The 15671-nt window shown below is 40.2% G+C and overlaps 2 protein-coding genes across 2 annotated transcripts in view; one reads left to right on the top strand and one right to left on the bottom strand.

Moving 5' to 3' along the window:
- Positions 1 to 15671, top strand: part of LOC144645254 (neurofibromin-like) — an 81663-nt gene that overhangs the window by 2207 nt on the left and 63785 nt on the right. The window contains exons 2-12 of the mRNA XM_078504741.1: positions 1369 to 1509; positions 7159 to 7242; positions 7495 to 7563; positions 11057 to 11175; positions 11602 to 11705; positions 12024 to 12091; positions 12732 to 12807; positions 13433 to 13536; positions 13980 to 14039; positions 14717 to 14881; positions 15417 to 15620. Of these exons, the coding sequence (XP_078360867.1) occupies positions 1369 to 1509; positions 7159 to 7242; positions 7495 to 7563; positions 11057 to 11175; positions 11602 to 11705; positions 12024 to 12091; positions 12732 to 12807; positions 13433 to 13536; positions 13980 to 14039; positions 14717 to 14881; positions 15417 to 15620 (1194 nt within the window). The remainder of the gene's footprint in view (positions 1 to 1368; positions 1510 to 7158; positions 7243 to 7494; positions 7564 to 11056; positions 11176 to 11601; positions 11706 to 12023; positions 12092 to 12731; positions 12808 to 13432; positions 13537 to 13979; positions 14040 to 14716; positions 14882 to 15416; positions 15621 to 15671) is intronic.
- LOC144645884 (uncharacterized) lies at positions 8512 to 10175 on the bottom strand. Its single transcript, XM_078505411.1, has 2 exons — positions 9011 to 10175; positions 8512 to 8528 (listed from the first exon to the last, which is right to left on the bottom strand). The coding sequence occupies exons 1-2, from the start codon at positions 10173 to 10175 to the stop codon at positions 8512 to 8514; spliced, it is 1182 nt and encodes a 393-aa protein (XP_078361537.1).

Genomic DNA, 15671 nt, shown 5'->3' with positions numbered 1-15671 from the left:
GATCGAGCGGTCCGAGATCAAGCCCCGGCCAGGGTCACTTGTGTTGTGTTCTTGGGCAAGACACTTTACTCTCATAGTGCCTCTCTCCACCCAGGTGTATAAATGGGTACCGGCGACATAATGCTGGGGGGGGGGGGGGGGAACCCTGCAATGGACTAGCATCCCATTCAGGGGGCAGTAGAAATATTCTTAGCCGCTTAATGCTACAAAAACCGGGATAAGCTCCGGCAGTGTGGGCCGCTTGGCTCGTGGCTTCTCCTTAATTTCATCGGTGGTTTATGTGTCATTCAGGGTTCAAAATAGCAGCCGGCTGTCGGCGGTAGCGGGCACTTTGACAACACTTGCCGGCTACTACCGAAGAAATAGAATATTATGCCTTGATCGGCCAACTGAAATAAAAGTTGCTGGAATGTTGAAGTAAACATTTCATATCAGACAATAAAGCAGCTACAGGGCTAGAGGGTGCGACTCACTGCGTTAATGCGACCAAAATTTCATCTTTGGCGACTAAAACTTTTGGTTTTACATGTACGTGTGGGCTGCCCCACCTTCTCAGGTATTTTGTGCCTCCAGAAAAGTATTGGAAGATCTTATTTACTTCCCAAACACTCAAAATAAGAAAAGAAGTCACATTCTCCCAATCTATTCATTTGAAATGCTGTAAAACATTCCAGCACTTCGGAAAGCTTGCAAAGAGCTGACTGTGTTTGAAATCGCCCCAGGATACATTGCAAACCTCTGGGTACGTCCTATGGGTACGTCATGTATGCAAATGGTTCGTGTTCCTTGAAAATGCATGGCCCTTTTAACAGCCGGGAAAAAATGAGCCTTGACAAAAAGAAGCCGACAAATTCATGCTAAAAACGAAATTTTATTTTGAACCCTGGTCATTCCTTGCGTCACACGTTTCCAACCAGGTGTTTACATCTTTGACCCCTGCTTCCCAGTAGGGTGCAGTGGTTATTCTAGTTTCGGTTTCTGAAATATAATAAGTTTTCTGGGGGCGGGTTTCCCACTGCTCAACCTCTAACCTGGAGGACCAGGGGCTGTTCTTCGTCTGGTCTCTACCCTTCGACCAATCCGGCATGGTTAGACATGCCAGGGACCAAAGTCCCCACCAGCACAGCTCTCTGGGTCATTGAGACACACAAGCTCCACCACCATACAGCAAGGTGACAGCCCAAAGTGAAGTAATGGAAGCAATGGAAGACTAATTATTATTATTTTTTAATTATTAGCCTACCCCTCTCCAAAAATAAGCCACCCAAAATTAAGCCAAGACCTCAATTCTTTTGTAGTCAGCTTTGCTATCTGCATGTGTTTCTGGCTTATACATTAAACATTGTATATTTTATTTGTGTTTTTCAGCTTCCATTTGAATCATCCCGTTCCAAGCGAAATCATGAGAGCACAGAACAAATTAAGAACTGCGTCATCAACCTCAGTGAACACAAATTCAACATGGTGGTTGCTGAGCTGGCTTACTTCATCAAGGAGCCATCCTTTCTGGTGAGTATATATGTGTAAATTATTTTTTCAGTATTTAATACAAAATGTAAAGTTAATCACCTCCCCCAGAGTGCCCCCCTCTCCCACTCACCTGTTCATTGTTGTTAAAGAAGGTCACAATGCGTAGCATTTTTTTTTGGAGCAGAACAACATTCATTGGAGAGGAGGTTGAACAGAAAATAGGCTTCTTTTAACTTCACTGCTCATTGCGGTTTTCAGTGAAATGCGAACTCTAAAAATTCAATCCTCTATCAACGGTTTACAATTTTTGCTGCCGTCAATCATCTTAGTGACCTCTCAGGAAACAGGAGCTTACTTCAACCGGGTCAAAAGGTCCCATCCTTCAGTTGTGATTGGAAGATTTTGATCCATTTTGTTTGTTTCCGTTTTTCATGTTTTGTTGGTTGTCGCCATAATTATGATTGATGGCAGCAAAAAACACAATGATCATTACAGTACCGCCCGAAACTACTTACCCATTTGCCGCGGTTATACCTCGGTCAAACTGCAGATTGATACTGCGTTCTCGCCTCGGCATAGACGCGGCGTGCCGCGAAAAATCGCCGGTTTTACCAGGGTTTTTTGCGGCAAGGCAATACCGCGGTAAACGGTGAGACGCGGTAGAGTTGAATAGGCTTATTTACCTTTTGTTTAGAGTTCATTAAGAACAACGGGCAAGATTTCACGCTTTCACGCTCCGATGATATATCGCACATCTCTCAAATTCAAAGAAACCACCGCTTCAAAGCAGGAATGCAAATAGCCGGAACGTGACTTTTGAGTTCTTTAAACGTTTAAATGAGAAAGACATCTTTTAGAATAATGTTAGAGCTGCATTGCCGCTAGTAAACAAATGTTTCGTGTTCATGTCGCACATAACGTGTCGGATCGAAGACATGCTGCCCATTGCGCGTGTAGACTGATCTTGGAACTTGTCATGAATGAGTTGCATCGTCTTTAAGCAATATTTTAATAAATAGTTTCTTTGTGGTTCAGTGTGAGCACTTTTTTTCTTCGCTATAATTTTCACACAACACGGCGGCACGTGCCCCCGAAAGCGACGAGCAACGTAAAATATTCGTTTGCCTTCTTTGATTTCCTCGGGCTTCTTTCCATTATTTTAGTACTTTCAGTTTGGACTCAACGAAACTTTCCGTCGATATTCTCGCTATAACACAGTTACTTTTCACAGCTCTTAGTAAACAAACTCTGAACAGGATCTGGAGCGTGCGTTCAAGTGTGAATGTAGTCGGCTGTCAAAAAGTTATATTTTTGATGTCGGGGTTCCTTTCGACCCTTATTCGTCTCAACGAGGCTACACCGCTTAGGAACGCTTCTCCTCGGGTATTCATTACCTTCGAAGCAAATAAACGAGAACTTTCGTTCACGTATTAAAAAAATTTCTAGCCTAGATTCTTTCGGCACGCTCCGAGACTTGTTTGCTAACTGATTGTCTGTTGTCGTTGTCGGTGGCGTCACGGCGTAGTAAAATCCGGTTTTATTCGGCGTAAATCGGTAATTTAAACGGTGAAATGATTTCTATAGGGAGAAACGATGTTCTATGAAAGTTTTTATGATGCGTTTTGGGCATTTATTAACTTTTTTGCAAGATACAGATTCTGTGGGGTGTCGGTAAAACGCCGACTCGGGGCCGGGGTCGGTGTCGGGGTCGGGGTCGGGGTCGGGGTCGGGGTCAATTTTTTTATTTAAAAAAAAATTCACTGATTCAGAAAAAAAATTACAAAGTTTATATTAGCGTGTGGGGCATTTCAAGTCGAAAAAGCATTTCCTTCACAAATTCGCCACAAATCTTGATCCTTATAAGTTCAAAAGTATAAGAGAAGAATTTCAGTTAAGGTCTTACAGGTGAGAGATGAAATTTAACTTTTACATACAGTTTAGCGGTAAGATGTTGTTGTCTACTTCTCTGTAATCGAATAAATTACACCCGCTTTTTTCTACGTCCGTCTTTCGACTTTCGACGTGTTGTTTGAAATGAGCCAATCAAAACCGATAGATACCCTTGTTGGTTTCACCCACAAGGTCAAAAGGTCATTCTGGTGGGCTGTGATTGGCGGATTTCGATCCGTGTTGTTTGTTTTAACAAACCGCTATGCACCTATTAAACACTGAAAGCGGGTGGAATACTTTCTCGTCAGCATAGCCTCAATTTTTGTAGTAGAATTTAATGGGCATGAACTGTCTCGGGTGTAAATTAAATTGTTTATGTTTTTGAGTAATAAAAATTAAAGCTGCCCTTCATATTAAAAGAAGTATTTTCAAAAAGTAGAGCGGTTTGTTCGAAGAGACACTCGATGTCGGGCAGTTTGTTGTAAATGTTTCAGTCAGAAAATTCCTCAACAAACAAACATACAGCCAGCTTTTTAAATTTTGCACAGACGTGAATTGCTTCATTTGCGAACTGGATCGAATTTGAACAGCAAGCGAAGATGTATGGTGTGTGTAGTAAGCGGGAGCGACGAAAGGCGGGCAAAAACGATGTGCACATTTACAAAAACGATGTGCATATTTACAAAGGTCAACTTTAATTATGATGTCTTTCCGCATTTCGGTCACGCAAATTAGAGAAATGGCTAGATACCTCCACTTATATTTAAAACAATAACTAAAAGATTGCGAGACATGTTAACGCGAGCTTCGCTGTCTAAACAAAACAATTCTGCTCCCTTATAAATATTTTTTCACTGAATACGAAAGGCGGCTTTATTTTAAAGCTGAGTTCCAGTCCGTACTGCGCAGACTCGGGGTTTGTTTTCGTTTTCGTTTTGAATTCGTTGAAACGTTACACTTCGGTGACAGCATACATAAAGTTTTTTAGTCCGCCATTACGGTTCCTTTCGTTCAAGAATTCCCGATGATCTGAAACGTCGGTTTGAAATAGCGTCAAGGTTCTTCTACTCGTTAATATTTGTTCTGCAAGGATATCTGGCGTTAATAATGAAGAAAAAGGTAAGTTTGTCACAGAATTGTTAGTTTTGCTTGTAAACATTCCTTCGTGTGAGGCTCACATAAACATTGCAGCCGAGATTGCGCAGTACGGACTGGAATTCATCTTTAACGATATAAACCTGAATTAATTTTCTCTTGCTGCACAGACGCATGTACAATTTGATTTAAACCTGAAAAAGTTCATGCTATGTTGGCGAGGAGATAGCGCTCAGAAAAAAGTCGGCAGCAAATAGCTGTTAGAGAATTTCACCCTTCGCCTGTTAGACCACAAATTTCTTCTTTTATACTTTTGAACTTATAAGGATCAAAATTCCCGGCTATTTTGTGAAGGAAATGCTTTTTCCGACTCGAAATTTCCCACACGCTAATATAAACTTTGTAATTTTTTTTTCTGAATCGGTGAATTTTTTTAAAAAAAATTGACCCCGACCCGACCCCGGCCCCGGCCCCCGACACCCGATTCTGTGTTTAGAACTCGCCGGCGAGTCTCGTTTGCTGAAATGTCTGTTGTTATGTGTTGTTATGTACCCGGGTTTTGTAGAGTCACGGCAAGTTAAGTAGCGAAAATAATGATATCTCTAGTTCTGTACGGCCTTATTCGATGATTTAAACAGCGAAATGATTTCTGTAGGTAGAATTTATGTTCTGTGAAGTCGTGAACATTTTTGCAAGTTCATTTCGCTCTGGCGAGCGGCGGCTTGTCTGCTGATTGTCGCGATCGATTGTAAACATTTTAGCGTCACGGCAATTATCGGAATAATATCTCTGGTTCTATTTGGCATAAATCGGTTATTAAAACGGTCAAACTACAATATGAACATAGTTAGTAGAAGAAAAGGTGTTTTATCGAAGTTTCTATGATGCGTTGTGAACATTTTATCACTTTTTGCAAGATAAAGTTTTGGGCTGAGCGGTACTGTATCCGTAGTTGAGAAGTAGTTCAGCCGAACGATTGTTAAACTTGAATGAATTACTTTTCACGACTTGAGGGAATTAAACCGAAAACAATGGCTTGACATTCCCTATCAGTAACTATTGTTTCTTCACCGCGGTATAATGCGTCTTGCTTACCGCGGCGTTCGGTCACGTTCGTCCAAGACGAGGTTGAGCTTTCCGCGGCACCGCGGTGGATTCGCGGCACAACCGCGCGGCAAGGACGAGGTTTCACCGCGTGCTAATGGGTAAGTAGTTTCGGGCGGTACTGTAGATTAAGTTGGATTTTGATTTTCAGAGTTCGCATTTCACTGAAAACTGCAATAAAATGGTGAATATTACATGTTGTTTGAGTAATTGTCTCAACTTTTTTGAGCCCAGGTGGTGTCATTGCTGTCTTTTTTTTATTTTCTGTGATTCACAGCTGTGTATAATTTTGCACTAGGCTGAAATTGATAAGAGAAGCTGTAAATTATTAAACCAGAGATGTTTGCATTATGAGTCATGTTTACTTACTGCTTAAATTTCCTAGCCATGCGTTCCAAGATTAGAAAGAAAGCAGTTAAACTTCAACATCTAGTTATGAGCTTTATATCTCATTTTGTTTTGCAAAAAAGAAAATGAGATCTTCATCCCAAAGGTACCCAAACCAAGAGAAACAGGCTAGCACTATGGTCACCTTATCCTCGTCTCAGAGCATCAAATTGCGGCTAATACAGGCGCCAATGCGACTAAATTTTTAACTTTGGCGACCAAATCCTGAAAGTTGGTCACCAAATTGGCGACTAGAATTCGCACAATCGACCTCCAATCGCATCGGATCACTTAATTCATCAAAAACTGTATAACTCGTAAAAAAATCGCACAGGGTGAGCAAAGTACACACAAACTTCTTGCTGCATCTAAAGATCTTACATCTCAGCTAAATATATTAGTTTTGAAGGTTATTTACCTGTCCAAAACTGTAAGAAAACCCCTGATATGGTTTGCAATCGAGCGTTGTTATTTTGGGCGGACAACTTTCTTTTTCAGTTTCAACTTAGCCACACAAACAGCCACACAATAAATTTGTTTTCTATCTTTGCTCTTTGTATTGTATTGAAGTTTACAAGGCAAAATGGTTCAACTCGAAATGTTTAAATCTCTAGATGAAGTCAAAAACATCACCAAATGACTGTCAAACATCATGTAGTCTTTGATGCGTACGTGCATGTGCGCCTATTTTGATACGGTCAGCAGTTTCGTCTGGTACCTCATGTAATGTCAATAAAAGTCTTCCTAGTTCTTGTGCACAAAAAGCCATTCGAGATTTAAATAAATGCAAATGTGATGAAAATAATTTATTTTAAAGGGTCTATCTAGTAAAATGACAGAATGAGAAGTGGTTTATTTCTTTCAAAAAAAAAATGGCGACCAAATTTTTGAAACTGGCTACCATGTTGGTAGAGCCAAGTTGCTACTGGGAAAAAAAGTTAATTTTACACCCTGCATCTACTCTGTTCAATATCAAACATGTAGTTCCTGAGCAGTCTTGTAAATTTGTTACAAGCCATATATTATAGGTAGGCGTGGTGGCCTAATGGTTAGCACCTCCAGGGGGGGGGAGTAGAGATATTCCTAGCCTCTTAATGCTATCGAAACCGCAATAAGCTCTGGCACTATGGGCCACTTGGCTCGAGCCCCTATAATATTCACTTGAAGGGTCATGTTTGCCTTACATGTAGAATCTGCTTGTACTTTGTTTAGTGTTCGCTGTCTGCAGAAAAGGTGACACTTGCTTCTCAGTCCAACAGCATCACAATGGATACAATGGCAAAGTGTTTTGAAAAGGTCAGTTAACGAGGAGCCATTCTTTTCCTGTATTCAGGGCTTGCTCATTGGAAAAGTGTGCATGTTAAGTTACGCTCTTGGCTGGACTTTGATCATGAACATGCCATTCTGGGCTAGTAGAATTTCTTTCGTGTGGAGTTGTCAAAAGGATATTAAAAATTAATTTTAAGTTTTTCATACAGTATAAACAAGTGATGGTACTAGAATAGCATACATTGTGGTAAAGATGAATTGATTAAATTGTTTCTTTAGAATCCAGACAGATGTGCAGCCCTGCCAGATGAGGTTTTGAATAAACGTCTCCTTCCTGCAGTATGTCAGGTATTTAGTAAATCATATTGTATCATAATGTACCATACTGTACAGTACAGTACCATACATGCACCTTACTGTATTAATGCTTAAATCATATCATATTTAACAATTACTCTATGAGCAAGCTTGGATATGAGATGGTAGCCCAGGTTATATTCCCATAATGGGCTTTAAAACAGGTATGTGCCTTAATAATAAAGTATTATTTCGTTTGTCTCACGACGTAGTCACGTGTGATGGAGATCGCAACGTTTCGACTGCAAACTGCTAGTCTTCATCAGGCGATAAGGTAGACTGGTTGTGCGTTAGCTTATAAAGCACACGGCTGCGCTGTGATTGGTTGGTTTTCAACAGCTCTGATTGGTGCATTTCGATCCTTAGTGTTCTGCATGCTGGTGTACTGTTGCTCCCTCGGCGGTCCGCAGTCGTACAGTTCTCCTGTTGTTGTGTTTTTTGATCGTGGGCATCCATGCTTCAGGAATTTCAATTCCACTGTCCCTGTTGATATTATTAGGGTGAAGTCTTATGTGAATCGCCTCTTTGACCCGGCGTGTGTACCAGTGCGAGTCACGATCAATAAACTTTACCTCATTCCAAAGCGGGTAGTGTCCGGTGTTGTTGGTATGCTCTGCAACGGCGGAAGTCTGGGTGCGTGCGAGTCGGATGTCCCGGTCGTGTTCTTTGATCCTATCTTGCATAGGTCTTCCAGTCTCGCCGATGTAAACTTTGCCACATTCACAGGGAATCCTGTAAACAACGCCATCTTGCTTAGTCGAATCAACAGCGTCTTTCGGTCGTACTAGTTGTGATCGTAATGTAGTTTCCGACTTGAAAACAGGGCGTACGCCTTGTTGTTGTAGGCAGCGGCGAAGTTGCTCGGAAAGACCTTTGACATAAGGTAGAACGGCAGTAGATTTAAACTCAGCCACGGGTTCAGCACTGGTGTTCGGTTTTCTAGTCTTGGTGATCTTCTGCAAGAAAGAAAAAGGATAACCATTAGATACAAGAACAGATGACAGATGTTTTTTCTCCTTGGAGATTACAGATGGTTTTGTTACGAGGTGTTTAGCGCGTTCGTAAAGACACTTTACAATACCGCGTTTTACTGATTGAGGGTGATGTGAATCATACGCTAAGCATTGATCAGTGTGTGTAGGCTTCCTGTATACGCTGGTGGTGAGGCGGCCGTCTGGTTCTCTCGAAACTGCGGTGTCAAGAAAGGCAAGTTTGCTGTCACTCTCTGTTTCCATGGTGAAGCGAATGGAAGGCTGCTGGTTGTTAAGATGTTGTAAGAAGCTATCGACGTTCTCGCGATCCAAGATGGTAAAGGTATCGTCTACGTAGCGTTTCCATATCTTAGGTTTGTAGGATGATGAAGCTATTGCCTGCTCCTCAAAGCTCTCCATGTAGAGGTTAGCAATAACAGCGGAAACTGGGCTTCCCATGGCTGCGCCTTCTTGTTGTTCGTAGATTGATCCATTATACTGGAAGTATGTGGATCTCAATACAAACTTCAGAAGATCAGCGATCTGAGCAGGTGTTAGCGTTGTGCGGTCAGCAAGGCTGGGGTCATCCTTTAGTTTCCGTAGCGCGGCTTGTACAGCGCCGTCGATAGGAACGTTGGTAAACAGCGACTCTACGTCGAAAGACACCATGACCTCGTTGTTCAGGATCGTCTCACTGCTGATGGTGGACACGAAGTGGGCTGAATTAGTCACCGTGAAATCCGAGTTACCTGTTAAAGGAGACAAGATGTTAGCTAAGTAGGCGGATAAATCATATGCAAAGGTGTTAACACATGATACAATAGGTCTTAAAGGTATATCGGCCTTGTGGATTTTTGGTAAACCATAGATTCTCGGCGGCTGTTTATGTCGCGGTCTGATCTTATTGTAAACAGCCTCTGATAGATCTCCGTTTCGTTTCAAGGTCAGCAGTTCTTTAGACAACTTTCGGGTCAAACGGTCTGTCGGGTCTTTGTTCAGGAGCTGGTACGGTCCGTTCTCGATCAGGGTAGACATCTTAGTGCGGTAGGTATCAGCATCCATGACTACGCTAGCACGTCCTTTGTCGGCTGGGAGAACCATGATGGACTCGTCCTCCTTTAGGCTTTTAAGCGCGTCACGCATTTCCTCCGTGATGTTAGGCTCTGGTGGTTCAGCCTGTTGAAGGATACTGTTGACAGTTCTTCTGACCGTGTCTGCTTGTTCGGCGTTTAGTTGTCTTATAGCTGATTCGACACTGGCGATAATCTCCTTGGCAGGGACGTTCGCAGGAGTTACGGCGAAGTTCAATCCTTTCTGCAGCAGGGCTTTCTCGGCGTCGTTGAGGGTCCTAGAAGATAAATTAATAACCCAGTTAGTTTTGTCAAGGTACGATGTATCAGCTGGGGATACAGCCGCCTGTTTTTCATGCAAAAGTTTTTCAAACTTCTGCTTTTGTCTGTCTTTGCTGGTATTAAAGACTCGCTGGGTGTTGATCTTGATCTGTTCCAGGACTCTGTCAGCATCCTCTGTCGAAAGAGCAGATGTTACACTCTGTGATGTGGAACCTGCTTTCTTCTTCGCATCTGCCTTGGCCTTCTGCGTTAGTCTGATCCTTTCCCTCAGGAATCTCATTGATGCAAGTTCAGCGACTCTGCGTGCGCCCTTTGTTGGAACTGGCGGTCGAACCTGTAGATCTTTGCCTCCCAACAGGGTATGCTTTTTTGCCTCCCTGACCCTGGAACAGGGTATAGATTTCAGCCTTTCTCTCTAGAACAGGGTTGTCTTTTCCCCCAAATCCCAATTAAGTATGATCAAGTATAGATATTAAATTCTGTTCCCCTCGTCACTTTAACTTCATGCCACAGACAAAGTCCTATATTTCCAATGTTTTTCTGGAGCAGAGTCGCAAATTCACCTTATTTGCATGTACTCTGGAACAGGTCCAGGGTCTCAGAGACTAAGTGGTACACCCTCGTACAAAGAATTGCAATAATTGAGCTCCCTAGCTGTTCTCATTGACACCATATTTGTGGTCCATGGTAATATGAGCTCATATACTATGGCCTGTAATCCAATCAAAACTCAGGAATTGCAAAATACCATGGCTAGTTTTTTATAAATTGTATTGTACCATCCTGAACCATACCGTACTGTACTGTGGTCATACCGTGCCAACATCACTCAGGTTAATGTGTTTTAATACATGTATGTTCCTGCATTGTGCCTAGCTAAAACATTTTCAGTGCAGTGGTTATTGATCTAGGCTGATAGAAGATCTCTGCTGGATAGGCCACAAAGATAGATCTCATTACAAAAGAGGTTGCAAGAATGTTCAGTTTCTTCAGTCTATACTTTAGAAAAATAAAATGTTATCTGGAACATTGTGATTCTGGACAAATACTTTCATGTCACCCAGTTTCACATAATAAATACCGGTAATCACTTAATTTTTAAAATCTAAGTTGTGTGATGTTTAATTAATTCAGTGTTTTGTTAAATGTTACTTTAAATAGTTTATTACTCAGTCAAATGGATTTCCCTTGGAAGCTGAACAAAGAACCTTGGCTGGTAGAGTTCTCTCTTACATCAGCGTACATCACTTCTCTGCTCTCTTTAATCGCATTGCCATAAGGTAAGGTGATTCAACTACTGAATTTTCTTGACCCTGTTATTAATGTTTTCCTTGCATATTGTTACATGTGGTTCTAATAATGTAATGGTACAATGTATATCAAGACTGTGTGCCATTGCAAATTAATGTGTGGTTCCAGAAAATATCCATACCTTCCCCGTGGAGGATCATTGGTAATTTTGAGGGGAAGGGGTTCTAAAAACCAAAAGTTTAGGGTCTCGGTAGCCTGCGAATACAGCCGCCTCTCACGCTCTGATTCGCTTGCGCAATGCAGCAAGCGGATCGGAGCATGAGAGGCGGCTGTATTCGCAGGCTAGGGTCTCGGCTTATAGCGGAATAAATATGGTAGATTTTTTTTGAAATATGAACACAACTTAGAATAAGGTCTGTAACTTTATAGTTATTATGTGTGGACCTTTTCTGTAGGCTACATGTTCTCGCAAACACTGAAGATAATTCAGACACTGGTGATCTTGAACTCATTCGGCATTTACATGTGAATGTCTCTTCTCTCAAAATTCTCTTACAAGGTCAGTATGGTTATATATGTTTAGTTATACAGCATACATTAGGGCTGTGCTCTCGCAGGGTGCCGGTGCCAGAGGCCAATGACTTTTGCCTTTGGGTGACTTAGATGACTTTGCTATGGTGAAAGCTTTTATGAGCTGGGCACCCAAGATTCATTACGTAAGAACCTTCGGGCACCCTGCAATTTAGAACAATTGTATTGTTCTAAGAGCACAGCTTTGTACATGTAAACACACAGAATGTAAATTATTAATATTTTCACTGCAAAAAATGCCTTAATTTATTTAGCAGCTCTGATAATTATATGTGTACTCTTTTAGAGAGCATTCAAGTTTTCAGATCCTTGAAGAAGATTGGTCAATTGGCATTAGTTTCTGGTATAGAAAAGGTAAGCTTATTATGAAACAATCATAAGTGGAATCCTGGGCCCGGTTGTTCAAAGCACGATTAAGCTAATCCAGGATTAGCGTGAAATTTGATTTCAATTTTATATAATTTCGTTGAGGTTTTCTGTTAATATTTTCTGTCCCACAGTTTTGACATGGACCAATCTCAAACTTAACACAATATTAGCTTTGGAAAACCCTTTAAAACAAGAGAAATTAAAATCTTGATCATCTTTTAATAGCGTTAATCGTCTTTCGAACAACCTGGCCCTGATTTCTCAAACCTGCAAGGACATGAAAATTGGCTCAAGAAATTGTGAGTTTGAGAAGTCAGAGGTAAAATTGCAGCGTTCGGCTCAGTAAAGCAAATTTATCGAGGGAAAATTACTTAATTTGGTTTGAGTGGAAAGTTTAAGAGACTGGAGGAGTTCCTCTGTAAGTTATATTATGATGGTGGTGTTGTTGATGAAGACTGTTAAAAATATCATGATCATATATGCATGTTGACGATGATAATGATGATGACGATGACAGTACAATGTACATTGTTTATAAAATTATGTAGTCCTCAATACCAAGTATGAAGGAGCCGTTTAGTTCATCAAAAAATACTTTAATTTATTTTTATAAATTTATTTTAAGGCAATATGGAACTGGGTTGAGAACAGTCCTGACGAGTTTGCTCAGTTACAGCGACAACCTTCACCTGAACTTTCAGGTAATAAAATGCTTATTGACTGATTGGATGTGCTAGACAGTAGCATCTTTAGCTCAAGGTCATAAAAATAGACTATGTTTTTGTATGGTTTGTTTATAACACAAATGGAAAGGCATAATTATGACCTTTAATTATTAACTATCTAACTTATAAATGTAGAAACTATTCTGAGACATAAATATTCACCAAGCCCATAGCTGAAACCATAGTGTGTGATGTAATATATCAAAATTGTTTCATCGGGATATTCAAACACTGAGAAGAGAGTTGAAAATATGGCACGCAGCAGAGTATTTTGAATGGATGAAATTTGAAGTGTTTTGATAGCTGATAAAACACTGTCTCGAGTGTTCGATATATCTTCTCAATCGAAACAAAAACTACGGAGTAAGCAGAGAAATAAAATCATAAATATCTATGCTAATTAAGACCAGGTATCCAAACCCCCTTCTTGGTTACGATTTTCTTTGTTTTAACTTGATGATTTATTAATGAGTTTGGAAGATAAAAGCAAAGGCTATCAAGCAGTATTTACTTGTTTTGTGCAGTGTGCAGTCTTAGACTGTGAACAATATTTATTTATGCAATTTAATTATTGTCTGGTGCTTTTTTGAAATCATTTTAGAGTATGCAGAAAAGCTTTTTGATCTGGTGGATAACTTTGCTGAGAGTTCCAAGAGGAAGGCTGCAGTGTGGCCACTTCAGATAATGCTGCTTATTTTATGCCCAGTAAGAAAATTAATACTTTTACTTGTACAAATTTAAGTCATGTTACTGTGATGGTGTTCGTGGTGGTTAAGCTGCCGATGGGGCTGCTACTGCTGCTGCTTCTTCTTTTTCATCTTCTGCTGCTGCAATTTGGTGGTGATTGTGATGACGATGACGATGATCGTGGTGATGATGATGATGATGATGATGATGATGATGATGATGATGATGATGATGATGGCAACAATGATTGATGTTTAATAGAGACTTAGTTAAGTTATAATAAAAGTGTATTGTCAACTTTCTTGTAATAGATATGATGGTTGTTTCCGATAAAAAAAGGAAATTATTAGTCTAGAAAAAATTTATAAAAGGATGACCAATCTATTGTTTATTAAGACTAATCATCTTGCTGTACAATCTCTGTCTCGTGATTCTGAAAATGTTGATTTTTCCTACATCAGGACATGCTGGAACAGATTGCTACAAGTGAAAAGGTCTTTGATGTCAGCAAAGCCAACAAGGTGATTACTGTCTTTGTTGTCGTTTAATTTTATCTTTGGTTTAAGTTTAATTTGTATTTTCGAGTGTCTCATATTTATTATCATAATCTGAAACAAAAGGAAATAAAAATCAAACTAATTTGAAATATCAAACCAAAGATAAATTTAAACCACAACATCTACACTTACATGTACACCTGCTTTCAGTGTTATTGCATAGCGGCTATCTTTTAACATCAATCTTTCCCCTTCCTTACAAACAAGACAGATCAAAATTCATCAAGCACTGCCCACGAGCATGACCTTTTGAACTTGTGGGCTCATTTGCATTAAACAAACAAAACTTTGATATGTATCAGATTTCATTGGCTCATTTCAAACAGCACGTCAAAAGATGGATGTTGAAAGATAGCTGCTATGCACATAACACTTAAGCGGGTGTAAATCTTCTTAACATTCGCATCAGTCGTCATCTTAGTACAATGAAATTCATGACTTGGTGTGTAAAGCTTTAAAGTTCCAGGTTTAAAGCGGATTAGTATCCACCTGATTAATCACTGTCCATTGGATAACTATCAACAAAACCAGCTCTGCTATCCACTGATTAGTTTATCCAGTGGATAGCATTTATCTCCAGCCTTTGAAGAACTAGATCCAAGGTCTCATGTTTACTGTTTTGTACTCTTTGGTTCTATCAGAAAGAGTTTCTTGATCACTTGAAGAAAGCCCTTACCAGCACTAAACATCTGACAGAGAGCGCAGCCGTGGTGTGCGTCAAACTCTGCAAAGTGGCAACTTACATGAAACCTGAGGACAACTCTGTGCTCTGCTTCCTGGTGGTCACCATGCTCAATGAATTAAAGGTAAGGAAGCTTCCACTCGTGTTGACACTTAATGGTCTCTTGACCAATAAAATATATTTAGTAGAAACTCAGAGCTCTACTGGTGTTCTATTGGAAACTTGTGAATCTGCTAATTGGTATTCCCATTGTTTTCTAGTTGCTGATAGAATGCGATCGCACTCAATTATTTTGCTCTTTAAAGGGACAGTTTTCCCTGATTTTTGGCTTAAAGTACATAAATTAAATTGTACCTTTTGGACTGCAATCATTCAGAGTTTCTACCAAAACAATTAGAGTCTAGTTATCTCATCCAGAAGAAATTTTCCATGCTATGGTAACCAAAACTAGATGTATTTACATGTACAATGGTGTTAATCTGAGCCACAATATTATTTTGAATTTCCCAAGTACCTTGTATCTGGCATGTTTTAAAAATGCTATTTACATGTTAATTTGAGACATTCAAATTTTTACTTGACATTGACCTAAAGTACCATGTTTGTAGCATGTTCATGTAGTGTAAACTCACACAACCTGCCTTTTTCATCTCCTACAGGCATTGCTTTTCAATGTTAGCAAGCCATTCTCATTAGGATCTGGCAGCTCTTTCACAACAGAGGAACTCATGGTGGACTGCTTTGTGTCAAGTTTTCGCATCAACTACAGAAATAACCAGCATTTTGATATCTGCCTGCAGGCTAACTCTCCCATCATTTACCATCTTGTCTATGTGAGAGGAACGTATGCCATTGTAAAGGAGGTATAGAATAAAAATACACCAATAATACAACTCTAAATATGTGACCCTCCA

Source organism: Oculina patagonica, chromosome 3 (assembly GCF_052425735.1).
Source record: "Oculina patagonica isolate OP01 chromosome 3, crgOcupat, whole genome shotgun sequence".
NCBI lineage: Eukaryota > Metazoa > Cnidaria > Anthozoa > Scleractinia > Oculinidae > Oculina > Oculina patagonica.
This window is presented reverse-complemented; position numbering and strand designations above follow the sequence as displayed.